The 24,524-nt window shown below is 32.7% G+C and overlaps 1 protein-coding gene across 1 annotated transcript in view; it reads right to left on the bottom strand.

Annotated features, from left to right (window-relative positions):
* The window catches only part of LOC131851265 (S-adenosylmethionine decarboxylase proenzyme), a 51,804-nt gene extending 27,343 nt beyond the window's left edge, over positions 1–24,461 (bottom strand). Inside the window, exons 1-2 of the mRNA XM_059201741.1 lie at positions 24,108–24,461; positions 22,181–22,267 (exon numbers count right to left, since the gene is read on the bottom strand). Of these exons, the coding sequence (XP_059057724.1) occupies positions 22,181–22,267; positions 24,108–24,232 (212 nt within the window). The 5' untranslated portion in view covers positions 24,233–24,461. The remainder of the gene's footprint in view (positions 1–22,180; positions 22,268–24,107) is intronic.
* Positions 24,462–24,524: the final 63 nt, after the last annotated feature.

Here is a 24,524-nt window from a genome sequence, read left to right as displayed (position 1 = left end):
ATCAACTTGTAAAAGGCAATGGTTTTTAATTATATAAAATTGTAGTCATATTCTTGAAACTCACTATTAATAACATATTATATGTTTAAGAGTTTCTTATTAAAAGTGTTAGTTTGTCCATTCGATCGTTTTTGCGTTTTATGATCTATAGCCCGACTTTGCTGCACCGGTGAACATGTATTATATACCTTCCTCTTGAATCACTCTATCTATTGCTAAAAAACTGCATATTTTAATGCAGTTTTTAGCACCGTTGCGTAGTTTAAAACATCTAAGCGAACAGACAGCGGTTTCATATTTTCGATTTCATATTATACTACGTACCTGAAGATTACGATTATTTGAATCAATTTAACATAGAAGCTATGGAACCGACCGCTCAAAGTACCTACTATATAACCACTATTATTATTTATATTTTTCATTATTCAGCACAGTGGGTTATTCTTAATTAAATGAAAAACTAAATAATATACCTCTTTTATGGTATTTTTAACAGCAGAAGCAAACAATTCATCAACATAATTAATTTAAAATAATTAGTGAATAAGTGTGTCAAATCTAAAACTAAATATTATGTGTAATTAGTAATAATGAACACATTAAACACAAATTAACCCAATTAATACAATACGCATTCATTCTTGTTATATATTTATGAAATTAGTATACTAGTATAATTCTTAAATTGATAATATTTAAGGTTAATCGAATAGTGTTTTGATAACGTGTCCTATTACAATAAGCACACTTCAGGGTTGTCGAATTAATAATAATGTACTCTGAGAAGGTTTTTTTTATGGATGATAATGGAATGGTGCACCCGCCTGCGCTAACGGTTTACGCTGGCGGGGCACCAGTGGAGGAGGTCAAGTCAGTTAGCCCATCGTGACAAATTCACTAAGAATTCATCACGATGGTTTCCAAGGGGAACCGCGTGAGGTCAACCTGACATGGTGCATTGCTAGTAATGGGGTTATTAGTCCACATTACTAACAATTCCCCTCCCCGCACTCTGAGAAGGTATATGACGTCTAAGATACAGTATAATTAATTATAATGGTAACCCAGGACAATTCACACATCTTCTAGTCAGCTTAACATGGGTCTAGATGGCGCTATGTATATTACTGAGATTATTAATAATAATATTAAATCATTCACGATTCGAAGAAAAATCCTACAATTAGAACAAAGATTTCTCATAGGTTTGAAATACATCCTGCTTCTAGAAAGCCATACCACAGCTTGTGTACCAATACCTACAACACAAGCTGTAGCTAGTTTAACTTGGATCTAGATGGCGCTGTGTAAATTGTCCTGAGATTATCTATACTTCTACACATATAAATAAAATTGGAGCGTCTGTTTGTAATATTGAAATAACCGTTTTTTACTAAATGCATATGAATATAGATACGGTACATATACCAAAATAACTTTTTTTTCATTTTTGTGTCTGTCTGTCGATCTGTTTGTTCCGGCTAATCTCTGAAATGCCTGGACCGATTTTGACGGGAATTTTTTTGCGGGTAGCTGATGTAACTTAAACTACTTTTATTTTAGAAAAATAAAGTTAAATTCCACGCGGACGAAGTCGCCGGAACAGCTAATTAATAATAATATTAAATCATTAATGATTCGAGAAGACCAGTTGCTACAATAATAATAAAGATTGCTCATAGCTTTCAAGAGAAATTGAATATTATTTGTATTCATGCTGCTTCTAGAAAGCACTAAAGGAATCAATGTTCCCGCGACTCGCTCGTACAACTACCATAGTATATGAGGGTATATTGTAACGTGGCTGAAGCGTGGAACTGCGTCACAGCCTGTTGATGGCAAGGAGAGCGCAGGTGCCGATCGATACTTGCAAACCTGGGATTTATAGCTCCTATACTCTCCACTAGTGTTTACATTTCCGACTACATCTAGACATAGGCCACAAATGAAAACAGGATATTTTCATATATAACTACCTGTGAGACATTGTAATTATAATATAATTAATAAATATTACGTGTCAAGTTGTCCGTGATGGACTTCTAAACTACTGCACCGATTTCAAATTTGATTTGCACATTGTGCGCAATTTGATCCAACTTGAAAGATAGGATAGCTTATATATCAATTTATAATCGCAATATTATTGTATTGCAAATTATTATTATATATAAAGAAACTGTTAGCAAACCCGGCCAACGCGTGGCCGGGTCTGCTAGTAAAATAATATACTTCAGTTTAGTTATACAGAAATTAAAAATACCTACTACAACAATAAAGCTAATACTAAAAATCTTAAAAAATAGAATAATAACTAAGTACAAGGCCATAAATAAACTATATTTTTGGTCAAGTATGACTACAATAATCGCATTAATAATTAATATGCACAGATAATATAAAAAATAACTACCACCACTAGTGTTTACATTTCCGAGACATATTCAAATTATTCATTTGTGACGTACTGATTATAACGGTCTTAAGAAATAGTAAGTTTCACTGTCTTCTACAATATAACATTAGCCTCAAACTATTGTCAATTACATTATATTTGGTCAAGTATGACTACGATAATAATAATAATAATGTGCACAGATAATAAATATAAAAAACTATGTTAGAAAGTGCATTAAAAAGTCAGTCATATAGCTAGAAGTAATCTGTTACGTGCAGATTACAACAAAGAAAATACATTATTTAGGAGTACTCAACTTTCGTTTTAAATATTTTATTCATTTATACGAATATATATGTACAATCCACTTTTCCAGTTCCAGTACCCATAACACAAGCTTCAGCTAGCTTAACTTGGGTCTAGATGGCGCTGTGTGAATTGTCCTGAGATTATTATTATTATATAATTTAAAATCAAATTTGTTTTATAAATCTGTTTACAAGTCGGTCTATATCATATTATAACATCTTTGTTAGTACTAATAATGAGCAATTGGTACATTTTAAATCATAACTTTACAAGCATCATTTCGACAAAGAAATACAAATAGACTTACTAAATAATGTACTTTACTGTCATTGAGTGAATCGATATGCAGTTCATACAGTGTACTAAAACATACATGAAAGCCTAGACAGATATCGGAAAAGTTGCATTCGGTTTATTGCTGTATATATGTATGTATACGCTAGCAGACCCGCCCACGCGTTGCTGTGGCTAAGGTTCTTGAATAAAATAATATTGCGACTATAAATTGAGATGTAATTCAAGTTGGATCAAATTGCACACAATGTGCAAATCAAATTTGCAATCGGTTTTGTAGTTTAGGAGTCCATCGCGGACAAACAGCGTGACATGTAATTTTTACATATGTACAGCTTGTCCCGCGACTTCGTCCTCGTGGAATTTAACTTTATTTTTCTAAAATAAAACCAGCCTATTTTACTCCTTTTTACATCAGCTACCTACCAAAAAAAGACCCGTCAAAATCGGTCCAGCATTTTCAGAGATTAGTCGGAACTAACAGACAGACAAAAATTGTAAAAAATATTATTTTGGTGTATGTACCGTTTTTATATTCATATGTGCATGTAGTAAAAAACTGTTATTTCAATATTACAAACAGAATCTCCAATTTTATATATATGTATATGTTACTGAAATTGTTAACAAACTGACATTGCACCTAATGGAAAGTTGCTATCACATATAAAGTTTGCCTTTTAAAGTTTCGTACAGCAATAAGGCCGGCCGGCATTATTGTTAATAATTTATATATATGTATATATGTTCTTCAACATATGATTTATATCTTTTCTTTACTGTATCTTATAAATAAAGTATATTCTATTCTGTAATTAATATCTAAATGATAAAAACTCTACGAAATACAACTCTTTTATGCGTTTCTAATGAAGACAAAGGAGATTTATGAATATCTCGTTACTTAGTAATATTGCTTTCATCTTTATTTTTATTTATTTCATTTATTTATTCGTTTGCATTTCATAGTGTTACAATAAAGGTTGACCTAATATTATTAAAAGCACAATGAACCCTAATGGGCGCAGCGAGTTACAATATTATACAACTGTAGCTACAAAGCTTTTACAGACTACAAAGTCTGTAAGTTCTTTGTTGAAAGTTTGTGAGTTTGTTAGTCTAAAAACTACTTATTATGGATTAAAACACGTTCAGATTTAGAATCATGTTTTTTAATGTTTATGTTTATTATTATTTTTTTTTGATTAAAAATTATATTGTGGGTCACAATTAAAGACAATTATTGTTATACAACACTACTAAACGGATTTTGATGAAAGTTAGTAGTAGTTAGTAGACAAGTAATATAGTTATGAATCAGTATAAAACATATGCTATATTTTATATTGAAATTTAAAGCGGATGAAACAGCGGGCACAGCTAGTATAAATATATAAACACTCATACATATATATTGTGTCAGGAATCGAACCCACGACCACCAGAAATAAGTCGGCGTACTATACCGCTAGACCACCGCGTTCGTCAACCAACTAAAAACCAGTTTATCCTTTAATCCTCTTAGCACAGTTAATATATTTTAACATAAAGATTTTAAATACACGTGATTATTAATATTTGACCTTGAAAATTCACATATACACTTCACATCATCAAGGTAAACCAGTCATCCAACTATGCATTCAACTCCACTTGTACTATTTATACATATATGTGTATAATACGCACATATAAATAAAATTAGAGTGTCTGTTTGTAATATTGAAATAACCGTTTTTTACTACATGTATATGAATATAAATACGGTACATACACTAAAATAACATTTCTTACAATTTTTGTCTGTCTGTCTATCGGTCTGTTTGTTCCGGCTAATGTCTGAAATGGCTGGACCGATTTTGACGGGCCTTTTTTTGGCAGGTAGGTGATGTAATAAGGAGTAACTTAGGCTACCTTTATTTTATTTTATTCTAGATAAATAAAGTTAAATTCCACGCGGACGAAATCCCGGCAACAGCTAGTACTAACTATAATCAGCAATATTTTTATTATGGTTACGAACAAAAAAGGTAAAAAGAATCAATATTATACTTTGTAGAACCTCTTTCTATTCCAGAAACAACTATATTTGCATGTTATTGGAACATAAAAAAATTAGACAATTATATTTAATATTTCTGATAAATTAGATAATTCTGAACTAGTCTGTATCACACTTATCATTATATAGTTCCAGAAATTTTTTATTTAAACCATGATGTGACCAGTTTTGGCGCAATAATTAAAAATAAGTATATACATAATAATAATAATAAAATACAATACAAAACCCAGTAAAAAAAGCTGAGAAAACAAAACATATAATACCAGTGTATATCTTAAACCCTTACAATAAAAAACGCCTAAATTTTCCTCTACGAGTGTGACAAAAAATCGCAAACACTGTGTACCCGTCCTATCTGTCCGTCCGTCGTATATATATAATCCTTATAGAAACGCATCTCCATAGAACATACAGTCTCGAGCAATTTATTTATTAAAGTCAATCAAACATTTTATAGATGATCCAGTACCAAGCACTCCGCTGAATTGGCAATGATTGTTCGCTCACATAATATCGCTACATGAAAAAAACAACACTCGACCATTATTGGTCGAGTGTTGTTGTCGAGGTTTATACCTCAACATTGTCAGTAACATTTTTTTTTTTGGCGCACAGTGGTTTAGTGGTTTAGCACACCGCAATACTTTCGATGGTCGCGGGTTCGATTCCTCGCACGCTGCAAACATTTGTATTCATGAGTATGATTGTTTGTATCGGTCTGGGTGTTTTCTATGTATATTATGTATGTACTTACAAAAAAATCTAAGTACTTATATCAGTTGTTTATGAAAAAAACAACATTCGACCAATAAACCTCAACATTGTTAGTAACAGTTTTTTTTTTGAGGCCCACGGTGGTTAGTTGTTTAGCACACCGCAATACTTTCGATGGTCGCGGGTTCGATTCCTCGCACGCTGCAAACATTTGTATTCATGAGTATGATTGTTTGTATCGGTCTGGGTGTTTTCTATGTATATTATGTATGTACTTACAAAAAAAATCTAAGTACTTATATCAAGTTGTTTAGTACCCATGGGTAATAACTATAGCTCTTCTTGCCGTGGGGCTAAATGGGGTTGTGTTAATGGTCCAGGGTTATTTATTTATATCTATTTATATATATATAAAACTCAAAGGTGGTACTATCAATGCACACCCCTAACCACTGGACGGATTGGGCTGAAACTTGGCATGCAGGTAGATATTATGACGTAGGTATCCGCTAAGAAAGGATTTTAATTAATTCTACCCCCAAGGGGATAAAATAGGGGTTGAAAGTTTGTATGACACTTTGTCAATTTTAAACCGATCGGGCTGAGACTTTGCATAAAGCTGCTATGACATAGGCATCCTCTAAGAAAGTATTTTGATAAATTCCACCCCTAAGGAGATAAATTAACGCGAGCGAAGCCGCAGGCGCAAGCTAGTTAACAAATAAAGACAAACAGACGGCCCGTCTGATATAAAAGCTAGGAACCGTCAACTAATCACGAATCATCATCACCTTTGATACCACTCATGCGTTGTCATGCCAGAAGACTAAGATGTCATGACTTTTATGCCGTAATTTCACTGCTTAATCTCACTACACAATCATCAAATATAAAATAATAGTAGGATATTTTTTAATAGACGATAATAATGTTCACCCGCCTGCACAATAAGATACCAAAGGATATATTGGAATTACTCTTAAATAAATTCAAAACATCTGTTAAATCATATTTACTAAGCAAGGCCTAGTACTCACTAAACGATTACTTGAATGACGAGCGTGCATGGCAATAGTTGTTCATAAACGGGATTTTCATTAAATGTTAGACATAGACACCTATATAAATACCTACACATTGTAATTAACTGGCTTTTAAAAAAAAAGTAATTCAATTGAATTTCTTGCCAGTTCTTCTCAATTGGATCTATATACCGAACTGGACGGTAGGCAATAAAAAATATAATGTAAAAACTTGACGTTCATGAGCGGCTAAAATGTCCTACATGAATAAATGATTTTTGAATTTGAATTTGAATTTGCACTAACAGTTTACTCTGGCGAGGCACCCAGTGGAGGATGATAGAATGAGCATGAGGTTAGGTCAGTTAGCTCATCGTGAGAAATTCACCAGGAATCTATCACAATGGTTTCCAGGAGAAACCGAGACGAACCGGTTTCTCCTGAACTGTACCATCCATAGCAATGTGGTCATTAGTCCACATTACTAGGATTAGTAGGACGTTATAGCCACTTATGAACGTCTAGTTTTTTTCATTAATATTTTTTCCCTTACCGTTCAGAACCGAATACAGATTCAATTGAGAAGAACTGTCAAGAAACTTAACTGTTTTTTATTGCCAGTTTGTTTACATTGTTGGCTTATATAGGTGTCGATGTCTAACATATATCGAAGGACAGTTCCCCATGTGAATTTCATATATCCTTTCATAGAGCATGCTTATGCTCAATAATACCTGTATTTCTAAATTTCACATTTCTAGACTTAGTTTTTTTATGTGCTGATTGAAATGATTTTATAAATATAAACAATTTTCTATATTGAACATAATAAAATGCAAAACATTTCGCACATTTATAAATAAACTGCATTAACTTACAGAATCAAATATTGAGAAATCGCTTTAAGGCATTTAACTTTAAAGTCGACTTTCCAAAATTTGCAATATTTTAGTTAATGCAATTTGTAATTGAGCGTTGGATTTGATGGCATATAAACATCTTGAATTAAAAACACAACCAGCCTTCGAAATCAGGTTTTAACTGACTGCAACCGGTACCTACAAGACTTGATTTCGCAGTGTACACTCGAGGAATTTTTTTACCGAAAAATATTGACCATTTGGCCAATGAACCAAGGTGGTGAAATCATTTGAGCCAATAGAGAAAACACTTCCACTTTTTAGATTACATTCTGAGAGAAATATACGAAGGTCGTTAGATTTTTTTTAGAATAGTACAAGTTGACCGAAGTGGTCGTCGCCTATAGGCGACTATAGGTGTATATATACAGGAACAGCATTACGGAGACTACTTTAACATGTGACTTCCGTTGTACCACTCAGAAGGGACAATCCTGACAATCCTTTTCTTTCTATTCTGAACTAATGACTCCATCGCTAGTAATGTACCAAGTTATAATTATATTATACTAGCTTTCCCGGCAAACGTTGTTTTGCCTTAAAATAAAAAAAAATTAGGGGTGGACTACCCCTAACATTTAGGGGGATGAAAAATAGATGTTGGCCGATTCTCAGACCTACTCAATAGGCTCATAAAATGTCATGAGAATCGGTCAAGCCTTTCGGAGGAGTATGGGAACGAAAACTGTGACATGAGAATTTTATATATAAGATTATAGAGTTATAAGCACCATGCCGTTTCGCCTGGAAACCATCGTGATAAATTTCACGATGAGCCAACTGACCTGACCTTATGCTCATGCATCATCATCCTCCACTGGTGCCCGGCCAGCGTAAACCATTAACACTGGCACCCGCCTGTGTTAAGCTAGGCCAGCTGCGGCCAACAGCATTACAGTAGTCAAAAACCTAGTAGAAACCTTCTAAATACTCATAAAACTGAATCAATTTCACCAAGAAACAAACTGGATATCTAGAAGTACAAAACTTTTCATACTAAACTGACAGATCGATACAAAATATACAACCAACTGAAATGTTCCAAGATATTCTAGAAAAGCGCCGAGTCGTACATTTACAGTAGCTGGGGAAAGCGGAGTAGCGGGGGTAGAATGGGGACCGGAACACAACAGATGAGATGGCGCTAGAAATGTTTTATTTTGAGGAAGTCACATGTATTTTTTATACTACGATGATGGTAAACAAGCTTACGGCAATGTGATGATAAACGGTTACCGCAGCCTGTGGACGCCTGAAACACTAGGGGTGTCGCGTGCGCGTTAGCGACCCTTAAGAAACTAATAATATACCTTTCTTGAAAAACCACATGTAGTTCCTTGAGAAAGTTTCGGAGAATTTTCTCCGAACGGGGTTAACCGATTTTGATGAAATTTTATATGTATACTCAGTAGGTCTGCCAATAGGTTGTTATCTATTTTTATCATCACCATCTAACAGTAGCTTATAGATGCTTGAGGCACCAGGGGAATAATAATAACTCTTTTTTGCTCTTTTAATAAATGTGCTCAAAACAAAAGACGTCCCTATCGCTTAAAGGAATCTCTTGTATATATATTTAGATCTATTATCTAAATTCAATGACATTGTTGGTAACGATGATTTAAAAGTTAATACATATATATAACTACAAATAAACATACACAGTATCTAACACTATCTATGAGTAATCTATGGATAATTTAGGTATTTTTTCAATTTTAAATTTACACTAGCTGTCCCGACAAAACATTGTTTTGCCATATAAATTAATAACGCTATAAAAAAATAGGGGTTGGTGATGGAAGGGTGACAATTTAGGGTTGTATGTATTTTTTAATGACACGTAATAAAAAATTATAAATTAAAAAATTTTTACCAAAAAATAAAAAATATAAAAATGTTAGGGGTGGACAACCCTTATCACTTAGGGGTATGAAAAATAGATAGTAGCCAATTCTCGCACCTACTGAATATGCATATATAATTTCATAAAAATCGGTCAAGTCGTTTCGGATGAGTATGGTCACTAACTTTGTGACACGAGAATTTTATATATTCACATAAGAAAAAGTAATTTAAAGTTCTATTATTCATATTTCAGCCGTCAAACAACTTATTTTCTAAGCTGTAATACACAACTTAAAGCTGCGGTTGAAGGGTGAGACAAAACAGGAAAAAAAATACAGAATGAGGCATGATATCTTAGCCATCCTGAAATGGCAAAATAACAGTTATACGTTCTGTATTACCACTTACCACGTACTGTATTATCTTATCATGTGTTACCTCTACCACACAATAACTTGAAGTCCGAAGTTTACGTATAGTACGGCGTGCATATGCGTAGGTGACGGTTACCATTTACCATAAAGTGGACCGTCAGCTAATTTCTAATATTTATGTATTTTTTAGTAATAAGTATAGTATAAGTAAGGAGCTACAGAATCATCTGCAGCATTATTGGCTGAGTTGGCTACCTTTTTAACTTTTGCCGCACATAAAGACACCTACATATCTTTTATTAATTTCATGTTTTTTTTCTGTATCTCATGTATGTTATGTCTCTGTAATTGTGAATAAAGAATTTATCTATCTATCTAATTTACCAAACAAAATCAAACAGATAGACATCCACACATATGCACTTATAATATTAGTACATTTGAAGTACCTATTTAAAGTCCTCGCATTGCCCCATGTTCCCCTACTGCATAATAGGCGTCAAGTACTAGTAGGGCAATAAAGAAGAGTGCACTGAGCATGCGCCCCGCAGACTACCTTGACCTTACCCCTAACTTTCGACTTCGCCACACCCCCACCTCCTGGGAACGGGAAGAAATCGTGAAGAGAATCTGAAACTACGCGAAAACACGCAACTGCCTTTCACGCAGTGCCGTTTTCAGCTACTTTAAGTTATTTTGCTGTTGGAAGTATATTTATATAGTAAAAAGGATTGAATAGATTCTAATCATGTGATATGATAGGATAGCTATAGCTATCCTATCATATGCACTTATAATATATATCATTACATAGTATAAAATAAAGTCGCTGTCGCTGTCTGTCCGTCCCTACGTATGCTTAAATCTTTAAAACTACGCAACGGATTTTGAAGCAGTTTTTTTAAATAGATAGAGTGATTCAAGAGGAAAGTTAAAATATATAATACATTTTAAAGATTTAGGCATACATAGGGTCAGACAGCGACTGCTACTTTATTTTATACTATGTTCCAATTATAACAGATTTAGAATCAAAGGTTTAAAAAAAACTAAATATACATCCAAGACATACCAAAACAAAAATGTAGATAAAATATAGATAACAACTGAAAATTTTCCACCGTTACAGCAGGGAAATGATTCGTCTACGAGTACAGTCCACTAAGTTTTGTTGAAGCATCTACACACGACTCTAAAATCGGTGACAACATCGTAACAGAGGCTGAATCAGCCTCAGACCACTTTTTAGACCAGCCCGTGTGTAGGCAAATCGAAATCATCACTATTATTCAACGATTGACGAATTCGACTGACGATTATCATTGTTCTAATATCACTATGACTGATTTATTTTGTTACTCATGTAACTACATATTTAATACATTACCTACTTTGATGATTAATGCTATTTGACAGTTTGTATTTGTAATCACACAAAAACTTAAAAGTAAAACTGTAGTTACGACATTTGTTTTAAAAGAGCAACGGGCATTTTTCTTGCTCATTTCCCTTGACTAAATCTGCGTTCTGTATGAATGTCAAAATAAAAGGACTATGAAAAAGGTGATGAAGATTATTTCTATTTCAACCCATGAAGCGATCCAGTGTTCTACCAACCACTGTAAAATATAGGCACCAATTTTAGAACTGTGTGTAGCCACTTTTAGGATACATGTCCCCTCTATAAATAGGACGGTCCGCCTACCCGATCCGCGATGCCGCTTTTAACAATTTAGTAAACAAATCGATCCCACGGGCGCCGGTCGTAAGTTTACTGTAAACGTTTCCCTTGGTAACATAATAAATACAAAACTCATCTCTCTTATAAGACTAATATTATATAAGTTACAGATGTTAGTTTTTTATCTACACTAATATTAAGAAGAGGAAACGTTTAATAAAAGCGAAACCGAAAAAATCTTTGGTAATTTACAAAAATGACCAATAAAAAAATCATCATTAGAAATCTACGGAAATTTATTTCTCTAATTTAAATTAGAGAACTGCACAATGCTGTAAGGCGGAATCGAGTCGAAAAATATCATAGCTAGATCAATTTGGTATACCTACTTTTAATATTACACAATTGTGTATTTATGACACTAAAAAGAGAAAATGCCGAAAGGCGTTAAGTCCGCCATATGTAATTTTACCATATATTTCTTAGTGCAATGGCTTGATGTGAATGATTGTTTACATATAACAATTTGATATCGATATATTTTTTATTTTATAACCCTAAAATAAGTGCTTCAACATTATATGCGAGTTTTGTTTGTAAATAGATCAATTTAAATACAAAATCTTCAAGAAACAGACTTGAAATTTATCGGATTGATTTTTAATTACTTTATCTCGCAATGATTTTTAATCTAGTGGAAAAATTGTTTCATAATCGTGAAGATATTGGCTTCCCATAAACAAAAAATAACAATGTATTTTAAAACCTCTTTAATGCGGTTAAAATATATGAATAATTTGTGTATACTCGTCTATCTATCACTGATAACAACAGATTGTACAAAATATAATTCGGTCATCGGATAAAAGAATCAATTCTGCTAATATTGGTCGCTCGGTCTACATTGCTTGTATGAACCACATTAATTCCCAAATTCGCATTAACTCGTCTCACAAATTCTTCAGTTCAATTGCCAGTGAAAAATTTGACCTCGTTCCATTTGCAGTATGTCTTTATGTACAGTCTTTACGAATAGTAAACTATTTTGTTTACAATTTCCGTTCCGCATGGGGCCCATAATGCTCCCCTGTGGTACCTACATGTAATAATTCTTACACGTGTAGTTTTTTCTATGTAGGTACAATCAAGTACATATATTATGAATGGAAAGGTACGCCTATGTTTGTAATAAAATAATGAAATCATTTCTAAATACGTTAACCTTCAACTGCTTTATAACGATAAAAGGACCTTGATTTTTGCAAGCAATTCAATGTAGACTATTTGTACGGCCAAAAAATCTTGCACGTTATACGACTTTATATAATTTTAATATCTACCGACGTTTGTTATACGAGAACTCGTTTATTACATATCAGCTATACTAATTATCAAGAAGAGTTTGTTTATGTGGTTGAATTAATCTCAGGAACTACTTACTGGTTTGAATTGAAAAATATTTTATTGATGGATATTATATTTTAGTGTTTTATCAAGGATATATATATTGCTGAGCCAACAAAATCTAAGCATCAATGAACAAAGTTGCAAATACGGAGAAAATTTATACATTTTGAAAGCTTATGTAAAGTAGACAACTCTGCACAGGTTCACTAGGCTGTTGATATAGTATGTTTTAGGCACAAATTAATCAACATTATGTTATCTGTTATGTTAAATTTACGTTACGTTACGTTATGTTAAATTTACCGTCAGTTCGGAATACTTTCGAGCTAAGAAGATTTGACAAGAAATTATTGCTTTCAAATGATTAGACACTCAATTGCGAAAATAAATATTTACATTTCAACTTAATTAGGGAGAATACAGAGACCTCTAGCATAATGTGTGTGTGCCTAAAACGGCACTGAACACTGATCCTATTTGTGCTACCACTGGTAACCATGATGATATCTTCATCGTGGTACAAAAGAGGCGCTCAAAGAGGGCCAATCGGAACCACTGTGGCACTGCACCCACTGGGCCTAACTTCCTGTTGCGTGCTGCAACACCGACCACGGCAATGTACCTGACCAGCCTACACCACGCCACTAAGAAGCTGCACATTGTCGATTATATACGGACCAGGGGTAACCTGACATTGAGAGTGACGCACAAAAGTTGTGATGCCAGTAACTCGACTTGATCGTTGTGGGAGTGAACGCACCCTGCAATGTCAGTGTCAGCTGTTAGCGTCTACTAACATCTTATCTAGCCATACGTACGGTCATGAGTCATCTATTACTTTACAAAGCTGATGAACGGATAATTTTAATGAGTGCTGATAACAGAAATCTATAAAGATTAATTATATTGATGTAATAATTATGTAAACATTGATTAGACCGTATATAACATGTATTAGATAAGTAATATTGTGGAAAGATTCCACGTTCCAGAGATATGACGACGTTGGTGGTCTACCGGTTAAGCAGACTTCTTTACTTTCTGATGGTCGCGGGTTTGATCTCCGAAATTCGTACTCATTGTACAAGTACGCTTGGTTTGGATCTAGATGGCGATAGGATGTAATAATAAATGATTACTGAATTTAGTTACTACTTATATATGTACCTGCTATGAAAACTCTAAATTCCATTTTAGATCGTTAAAAAAATGGTTTTATTTCACACTTCCACAATACTTTACAGTAACAAAACCAAGTTGTACCATGAAGTCACTAAAATTTGCATTTTACGAATATAAAAGGAAGAGCTTCTGTTACTCTCACTAAAGCCTTTCAAAAAGCATTATTTTATTACAAACTAGCTTACCTACGCAACTTCGTCAGTATCACACTCGCTTGACATTTATCATTATATTTCGCCTAATTTATATAATATATCAATTTAAAATATAACATATGTATTATTCTGATGTATAAGCTACATGACTAAAGTTTCAATAAAATCCGTTCAGAAGTTTTCGCGTGAAACAGTAACAAACATCCATCGATACTTACAAACTTTCGCGATTATTATAGTAAAATAAAAACAATAATAAAATAAGAAAATCTACCCACATGTTATTATAATATGAATATTATCGTGCGTCAAACATTATACTCAAATAGACCACCTTTCGACGAAAATAAGTTTTCGTTAATATTATAAATTTTGGCAGGGCGACATTGAGATACGGCCAATTCTGTGTCTAGCTATCGGAAAGAAAACATCAAGTTTCTCTTATACCTATCAGATTGTAAATAATAACAAAACATATCAATAGCAATATATATTCATACACCTTACAACCTAATAATATAACAGTGCAGCCATGCGGAAGCTAGGAGCATATATGTACATGCTGTTATACATACCTACATATATATTTGCATGTTATTCAATATCAGAATATACCATATTATCTAAAAAAAGAGAGTAGAACTAGAAAGAAAGAAGATAGAAAACGTTTATTCGATACACATAAACGGAAAAAAATTGTATTTGATAAAATTGGAGCACTAATGTGTGGTATCGAAATGGTCTTAGCATATGCCGTGACGTGGTGTCACTACACTGGATCTGTGGATACCTTCATACTATACATATAAACATAAAGATATATATAAATACATATAGGAGCATGAGAGTGAGTAAATATAACGTAACTGTAAATATTATCCGCTCAAAAATAACTTTTACGGCACACAAGAAAAAGTAATTTTAAACATTTACAAATCAATGATTAATGATATTGACATATTTATTATTTAATATAATGTAATGTACATTAACGAATTTTTATTACGAGTATTAAAATTTTAATTATGTCTACTTTCTATAATTTGCATGACTTCCATGGCAAAATGTTTGAATAATCTTTCTTGAGTATTCTGCTAATAAGAACTGTAGCAATATTTTTGTAATAGTTTTTCATCATGATTCGTCACCATATTCGTTTTGACATGGCATTTAGATAGGATTAGTTAGATGGACATGTAATGCGTAGGAATGAGGATAATATTTTAAGAAAGGTGTTACATATGAATGTGGATGGTTATAAGGGCAGAGGAAGGCCGAAAAAGAGATGGGTGGACTATGTGAAAGATGATATGGTAAGAAAGGAAGTAAATAACGCGATGACTGCGAACAGAGATGAATGGAAGAGAAAAACATATTACGCCGACCAAATAAATGGGATAAGAAGCAGATGATGATGATAGTTCTTAGCCAAGCATTCGTCTGCGCAAACCATTATCCCCTAATATGATAGTATATAATAATGGCTGAAGACTGTGTTTAGAGACGAATGGTGGAAAATATAGCTTAGTATTGTATAGTATTGCATGTTGAACTTTGTTTTTCGTTTTAGACTGAATTTAGTATATACTATGTACCTATGTTTTTACCTATGTAGCACATGAAACTGAGAACGTATATGCCACAACAATTCATGATCATCCTGACAAAGCCGTAGTCGCACTGTCTTCGAGCTCAATACCTTAAAGTATAGACAGAGGATTGATTGTTTTTGAACATTGACAAATAACGAAGAAATTACGAGGAAGAATACACAGTAGCGAGCCCGACTAATAACATATCAGTACCATATAGCAGACTTTCACTACCGGCCAGTTGGCTTGGCAGCGTGCCCGGCGCGTAAATTGCGCGACGCCGCGTCACGCCGTTCACGTAACATGTGATACGTCAAACGTACGTAATTTACGGTCCCGCCAGCAATGCAACTGTACATGTTGTCACAAACAACCAGGTTTCAAGATCACGGACACCGCTATTCGATGTTACTAACCGAGTTCGTCTGGGGGAGGGGATTGCTGGTAATCCAGTTAATAATTTTGACACTAATGAATTAGTTCTAGATGGTGGTTTGAATTTACACATTTCAACTTAAATATGTAAAGTTCCAACAAGTTTATGAAGCAGTTAACAGTGTCGTCTCCACAGATGAGGTTACCCCTAGATTTACCTGAGACCATATAAATGCGTCGGCTGCATCGTTCTCTCATGACCCATCTAAAACGAATGGTTTTTTAGATGGGTCATGTGAGAAGGCCCCGATGTTACAGCGGACAATTTCTCTACGCCATTTGCGGCCAGGAAAAGTAGGAGCTACAAAATGAAACATACTATTTCACGCGAGTGTAAAATATGAATGAACTGAAGTGAACAAATGAATTTTCATTTCCACAACAACATAATTTCAAGACTCGGTAACAAATTAATATGAGCATAAAATATGATCCGAAATGTGATCATCCAGAAAAGGACGTAACACACCAAGAAGGCCATGAACTTTTGCACACTCTAGGCGTTAGATTAACTATCTATATTCTAAGAATTGGGCATAAATGACGCGCACATTGATAATGATGCGGCTTTTAATTAGAGACAAGATAGGCGATATCATTATTGGGTTTTGACCCTTCATTATTCTCGTATCGTTGGCAAGTGCGTGGTAACCGTTTATCAGTCTGACCTCTCGATTAGCCAGACCGAACGCGAAGACCCGGGTTCTGCGACGCGAGACGAATAGGTGGAATGTAGTGCTATACATTATTCATTAACACGTGGCAATGAATCAGAGATGGAGCAGGCCTCGTGTATGTTGATATAATTGTATATTTCTATACTATACTATACTAGCTGTGACCGGTGACCATCCAGGTGAATTTGCATGCCTATTACAATTTTGGCGGGACATGTGGCGGAACCTCAAAATATTATACAACTTTTACTATGTACCGTGTTACTCATGGAAATAAATTAATTCATTTCAAACGATTAGAAATAGTAATGAAATTAAATGTGAACGTATAGGTATATTGTAGTACAAAGACGATATACTTTCTTATAGGGTTTCTTTTATCATTACATATGAAATAAATTCGCTTCCGCTGTCTGTTCGCTTAGATCCTTTAAACTACGCAACGGATTTTAATGCAGTTTTTAGCAACAGATAGAGTGCAAGAGGACGATTTATAATTATAATACATTTACACCCGCGCGAAGCCGGGACGGGTCCTGGCTTACGCGATTGCTACAACACTACTCAATGCTAACAATAAATTTTCTAGGAGGAAACATTTCGAAAAGGGCAAGACAAGGACCCCGGCATAAAAAAAGATGCGGGTCTGAGAACCTACTACTATCTATTTTTCAAATCCCTACGTATTAACGGTTGTCCACCCTAACAATATTTTTTATATTTCTAGTTTTTTTTTGTTATAATGTGGCATTCAAAAATACATACAACCCAAAATTTTCACCCTTCTATCACCAACCCCTATTCTTTATTACAATATTAATTCATATGGCAAAACAACGTTTCCGGTATAGCTAGTTATAACATAAAAATGAATAACATAAATAGATGTTAATTGGTCGTATTAATTAATTATTAGCTTACCTTATTCTTAATTGAGTAATTTCATTAAATAGTGACATTGTTTACAACTTACACCTACAAGTATAAATGAACAGTGTTTCATTGACTCATGAAATGGCGTCACTTATTAGTTGACTGTTGCAAATCTCACGAGTAAATAATTAACAATAAGTATCCATATCAAAATTTCCATATTCTACACGACACAAACAAGGAAAGAATAACAACATTCATTAATACTGTTTGTATGTTCATTGTTGTATGGTTACTTCCTTCAAGACTGCACGTCCCCGATTCTCTTCCATACAAAACGTGTGACCATGAAAATTTTCTATAATAACTTATTAAACTCGATGTAATTTTGTACATAGGAAAAGACGACCAATATCAACGTTTCACACTAGTTGTTGCTGGCAACTTGTCTACCATATTTAGAAACTTTTTATTTTTTATATCTGTTTTTTATATGTCACTTTTGACTAACAATTGTTACTTTTCGCTGTGAGCGTCTTTGGGAAATACACATATTTATCACTACTATACTGATTTTTAATAAAATAGTCGTTGTGTTCCCGCACCAGTCACTTGTTTTTCTATAAACAAGTTTCTTTCAAAATTACACTAACTAAAAAATTGCATTTAAAAAAAAATATTTCGCTCATTCTTTTGAACAACCCAAAACAGTTATATAAAATAACAAGTTATAAAATAAAAGATACAGGTTATTGGAATTAAAAAGAATTCAGAATAACGAAAAAAAAACACTTTCATATTTACTGTATTAATAGAGTAAGCCGAGAAGTGCGGAATGTAAATATTTACGGAATAATTTCGATTGAAAGTATTGCTTTCGCGTTTAGGTGAGAGGATTCTCAAGGTCTCTGAATAGATATAGAGCGAATATTGAAGCATAGCTACATTGTAATTTTATTGCTGAATACACTCCTCTATTAAGAGGAGTGTATTACGATGCGAATAGGGTTATCGATTACGATACGAAGTTTCTAGACTAGTAGGTAGATTTTGTATTAAGTTGCCAAACAGCTTGCTCTGTAAACTGTATTTAGGTAACAAGGTGGATTAAGAACAGGAAATTACAGGAAATGTAGGTATGATATCTTGGTATTTATAATTGGTGAAATGCTTTTGAATTTACCATTGAAATTAAAATTATATTATTGGAAACATTTTTTGAAAACACTTTATCTAAATCTGACATATAAAATTCTCGTGTAACAGATTTCGTGTTTATACTCCTCCGAAACTTGACCGATTTTGATGAAATTTTATATATATTCAATTTTATATATAGGTCTGAGAATAGGTTTATAACTATTTTATATAAATTTTAAGTGTGGCTCACTCCAAAAATTTTTTTTATTTATCGACAAAGTAGTAATACTTTATTTTTTAATAATGTGACATTAAAAATACAGACAGCCATAAATTTTCACCCTTCTATCATCAACCCCTAATTTTTAATTCATATGGTAAAACAACGTTTGTCGGGACAGCTAGTATGTATTTAAAAAGTGTCATTTAACAATAACTATCACCGCCAATTCAGGACAACAGTCGTGAAAATAAACAAAAGTATATAACATACAGTAAATATAATAATATATAACAATCTAGAACATTTGGATAAATATGCACCAGATTAGAGACTGCACGTCTGTCCCGTACATGAGCCAACGGCACTTCGTAATCGGTTAAGACTAAGCGTGTTATCGTTGTGACACTTATCTCCCATTCCCGTCTGATAAACCAGGTTTTAAACCACGGAGCCGATCGATAACTGCTTCCGTAAATACCTCTATTAAAAGTTATTTTTAAACTTTGTGTTAAATACACATTATTAATATAGTTAATAAGGTATTAACACGAATAATTTTATCTTACTAATATTATAAACTCGAAAATTTGTGAGTATGCATGGATGTTTGTTACTCTTTCATGCACAAACTACGGAACGGATTATGATGAAACTTTACAGCAATATAGCTTATACATCGGAATAACACATAGGCTATAATTTAAAAAAATATTATGTAAATTGGACGAACTATAAAGATAAATGTCATGGAAGTGTGATGCAGAAGCAGTTGCGCGGGAACGAAGAAGCGGGAAGAACTCAGCTAGTTATTAATATAGTTAGTAGGGTCTTAACATAAATAATTTGGACAATATAGTGACGGTAGTAGAAAAAACTGCTGCGCCTAACAACATTGAGATCGACATTTAACATAAAGTTGAAAAATAACTAGTAATAGAGGTTTTGACGGAGACAGTTTTTATCGTCTCTCAGTTCAGTAGATTTCATTGATTATCATAATTGTTTATCACTCGACAGACCTTCTTGAATAAAGTTTTTTTTTTTAGAAAATTAAATGTACTTGACAATTATTAGGGCATTACTGTAAGGACTGTACCTACTTTTTTGATCACTAATAATTGTAACATAAATAAGAGAAGTTTATGGTCAAAATGTACAATTGTAGTGGTAGGTGGACCGTCAGCTTATTCGCTATCCACATTTTTTTATACACAAAGAAATAACTTTATTTATGTCACTCAAAATTTATTACTACGACGACTTCGTCCGCGTGGAATTTAACTTTATTTTTCTAAAATTATAGTAGCCTAAGTTACTTCTTATTACATCAGCTAAACTATCTATCTATCTAACAGCCACTAAAAGTCCCGTCCAAATCGGTCCAGCCATTTCAGAGATTAGCCGAAACAATCGGACAGATAGACAGACAAAAAAATATTATTTTGGTGTATTTACTACATGTATATAAATGTGTTTATATGCATGTAGTAAAAAACGGTTATTTCAATATTACAGACACTACAATTTTATTTATATGTATAGAGTATAGATATGAGAGGATCTAAATTAAAATCAGGGCTAAATGATACTCTCACAGTATCAGCTGAGTCAGCCCCTTTTCCCTAGAAGAAATACTCTCAGGTCTGATTGTGTTAATTTTTTTTCTTGTTTTTTTTTTAAATTCCTTCTTTTTTCTTTAAGTAAACAGCGTATTTATGATTATATTTTTTCTGCTAATAAATATATATACAATAATTATTAAGCATGTAAAAATATTGGTCAGGATATGTGTTGTCGTTTGCAATTTGTTTTTCTAATTAGAAAAGGTTGAGTATTTGCAATTCATATCTCGAAGAGACAGTATAACAACTGTTATCTGGTAGATACCAATAAATATTTTTATCTATTACATCATATAAATATTTATTAATATACTTTTATCTGTACTATAAAAATCTCTCTATTTTTAAATAGATAGTTATTTTTAAAATATCTATTTATATAACAACTAGCAGACCCGGCCACGCGTTGCTGTGGCTAAGGTTCTTGAATAAAATAATATTGCGACTATAAACTGAGATGTAAGCTATCCATTCTTTCAAGTTGGATCAAATTGCATACAACATGCGAATCAAATCAATCGGTTTATAGTTTAGGAGTCCATCGCGGACAAACAACGTGACACGTTATCATTACATAGTATAAAACAAAGTCGCTGTCGCTGTCTGTCCCTATGTATGCTTAAATCTTTGAAACAACGCAATGGATTTTGAAGTGTTTCTTTTTATCATTTAGTTGTTAATGCAGTTATAGCAATAGATAGAGTGATTCAAGAAGAAGGTTTATATATATAGTACATGTACACCCGTGCGAATCCGGGGCGAGTAGCTAGTTCTAGCTAGAGTATCGTTTATATACATATAAACAATACCGCTATTAAATTACCATCAAAACATAGATAATAATCTATACTAACTTCAAATTGATTCTTATACGGAAAATTCATAAAAATTGTTACTTTTTATGACTCTTGAAAATTAAATTATTGCTTAAACATTCTTTATTACATTCCTTCAACAGTAAGATTGTAAGCAAAGGCAAAACTTACATATCTAAAAAAATATCTTTAAGTCACCCCAATAGAAAGAGATTGTCACTAATTGTCCAGTCTCAAAATCAATATCAAAATTAAAAAAAATACATTCATATAGGATGGATGTATCCAGTCATAAAAAAATATTATATTAATATTTAATTAACGGACCAGTTGAGGTCTCTACTTCATATGAGAAGAACTGACAAGAATCTGAATTGATACAAAAATGTTTGTTATATAACAATAGATAACAGATACAGTCTATGACTTACCTAAGTACATATGCATCGACTTGCTCGCTCTGTGTGAAAGAGATGATCTCGCAGCGGACTATCTTCAACACATTCTCCCATTGTTGGCTGAAAATTGTATAAAACTTTATTGTAGGTCTAGCTGTACCCACCATCTAGTCTGCGTGGAATTTAACTTTATTTATCTAAATTAAAAGTAGCCTAAGTTACTCCTTATTACATCAGCTACCAGCCAAAAAAGTCCGTCAAAATTGGTCCAGCCATTTCAGAGATTATCCGGAACAAACAGGCCAACAGACTGTTAAAAATTGTAAAAAATGTTATTTTGGTGTATGTACCTTATTTATATTCATATGCATGTAGTAAAAAACTGTTATTTCAATGTAACAAACAGATACTCCAATGAGTATTATAGATAGATGAGTAGTATACATGATCCATTTCAATTATAATAAATATTAGTTACAATTTTTGTAACTAATGAGACTTGTATAAAACTATATTTTAGGACTCATGTTATATTTCAATATTTTCATTAATTCTTTAGTAACCACAGTAGTAGCTATGCTTAGTTTGGAACTAGATGGCACTATGTGAATTTGCTAGGTTAAAAAAGTTGAAACACTTATTTATTGTAATTCTTTGTATAAAAAACAATCTGTATTTTTCTTGGACAGGATATATACATATAAATGGCTAGATGCTAATTATTTTTTTGTGTTTGTTATTGTCATCAAAAGGTACATATGAATAAAAAGTTTTGTAATTTTTTTTAATTATTTACCCTAAAATACACATAAAAAATTTTTATCCCTATTTTCCTTTAATGGCTGGACACTAATTATTTTTTGTTTGTTATTGTCATCAAAATGTACATATAAAAAAAAAGTTTTGCAATATTTTTTTTAATTAAACCATAATGATGCCTTGTTAATATGTCATTAATTTATTAGATACATGCTTCTTTGAGGTATACTAGTGGGTATAATAATTTCATGAATATGTAAAAGAGTATTGGTTACTTTCTTATCAGTCAGTTAGTTTCAATCATCAATCATACTATTTTTTTTATTAGGTATATAATAAAATATCCCACACCTATCCATTCATGGTAAGCATATTAATAATTATTATTATTATTGAACCTTACTATATACAGGCAGGAACTAAAATTTTAATTCAATGAGTATTACTAAATATTTATGTATATTCAAATGATAGTATCATTTTATGGACAACACTGATACTAATACTTTATTAATAGAATTAATATATTAATAATTTACAACATTAGGAATCTAACTCAATTTAATTATTCATATTTATATGAAAATTAGTTTTAGAGATAAGTTTAAAGAACAGTGCTTCAAAATCAACCCAATGACATTTAAAAATTACGTTGAAGGTATGTAATGGAAAATAACTTATTCCCTTAACTATAGAGGTTAAAATGTGACTATTGACTTAATAATTTAAGTTAGACGTTATGTAATATTTACTTTTTAATTTGAATGGGTTTAAATGAAGTCGAAAATGTAAATTGATTAGGAAACAACATGATTGCATCGTAAATTTTGCCAACGACCCACAGAATGAATAAATTCAAATCACGCGCTACCGTCGTGGTGCGGCTCCGACCGGGAGCCCGTGGCCAACCCGGGCCGCGCTTTCTGCCGGCGCCCGACGGTGATAGAAATAGTTAAACAGCTGATCCAGAATGTTCCAATAACAATAATACAAAGATTTTACATTCCCGGGACTTCAAACACAGTTCGACCTAAATATTATGTATTCCTTGTTTTCGATATCTTACAGTACAATTACTTTATTTACAGCGCAATATAAAATAAATGATCAGAACAATAACAAGAAAAATAAAACCCTTGTATTACTCTAAATTTTGCAATCCAGAAATGATACAGAAATAAATGCGTAAGTAGGTACTTACCGAGTGATCTTTCTTAAATCTGCATTTTTAGCCGGCGTGAACCATATTTCTATAAGTTTTTCAACACCTTCAAAAAATTGATCATTATTTTCACTACTATTTGATATTATTTCCGTTTCAGCCATGGTGAGATAATTATTTTTTCTTTTATTGTTATTCAAAAATTTCTTTCAATAAATTTCCACAAAAACTTGCCACAACCACCAATGGCAAAAGACGAGAATTGACTGAATGAAACAAAATTATTGGCAAAATGCAGGTGAAAGAAGAGAAGGAACTATGACATCTCTTTCTATCAGAGCGAGCGAGTCGGCGCGCGGTTACGTTCCGAAATGCCTAGTTGAATTGAAAACTATTGCATGCAGTAAATGGAATAAATATGTTATGTTCCGTTTATCTCATTTTGCATGTTTTAAT

Source organism: Achroia grisella, unplaced genomic scaffold, assembly GCF_030625045.1.
Source record: "Achroia grisella isolate CSIRO2021 unplaced genomic scaffold, CSIRO_AGI_Agris_v1 utg782, whole genome shotgun sequence".
Lineage (NCBI taxonomy): Eukaryota > Metazoa > Arthropoda > Insecta > Lepidoptera > Pyralidae > Achroia > Achroia grisella.
Note: the sequence above shows the minus strand (reverse complement) of the source record. Positions and strands in the feature narration are given on the sequence as shown.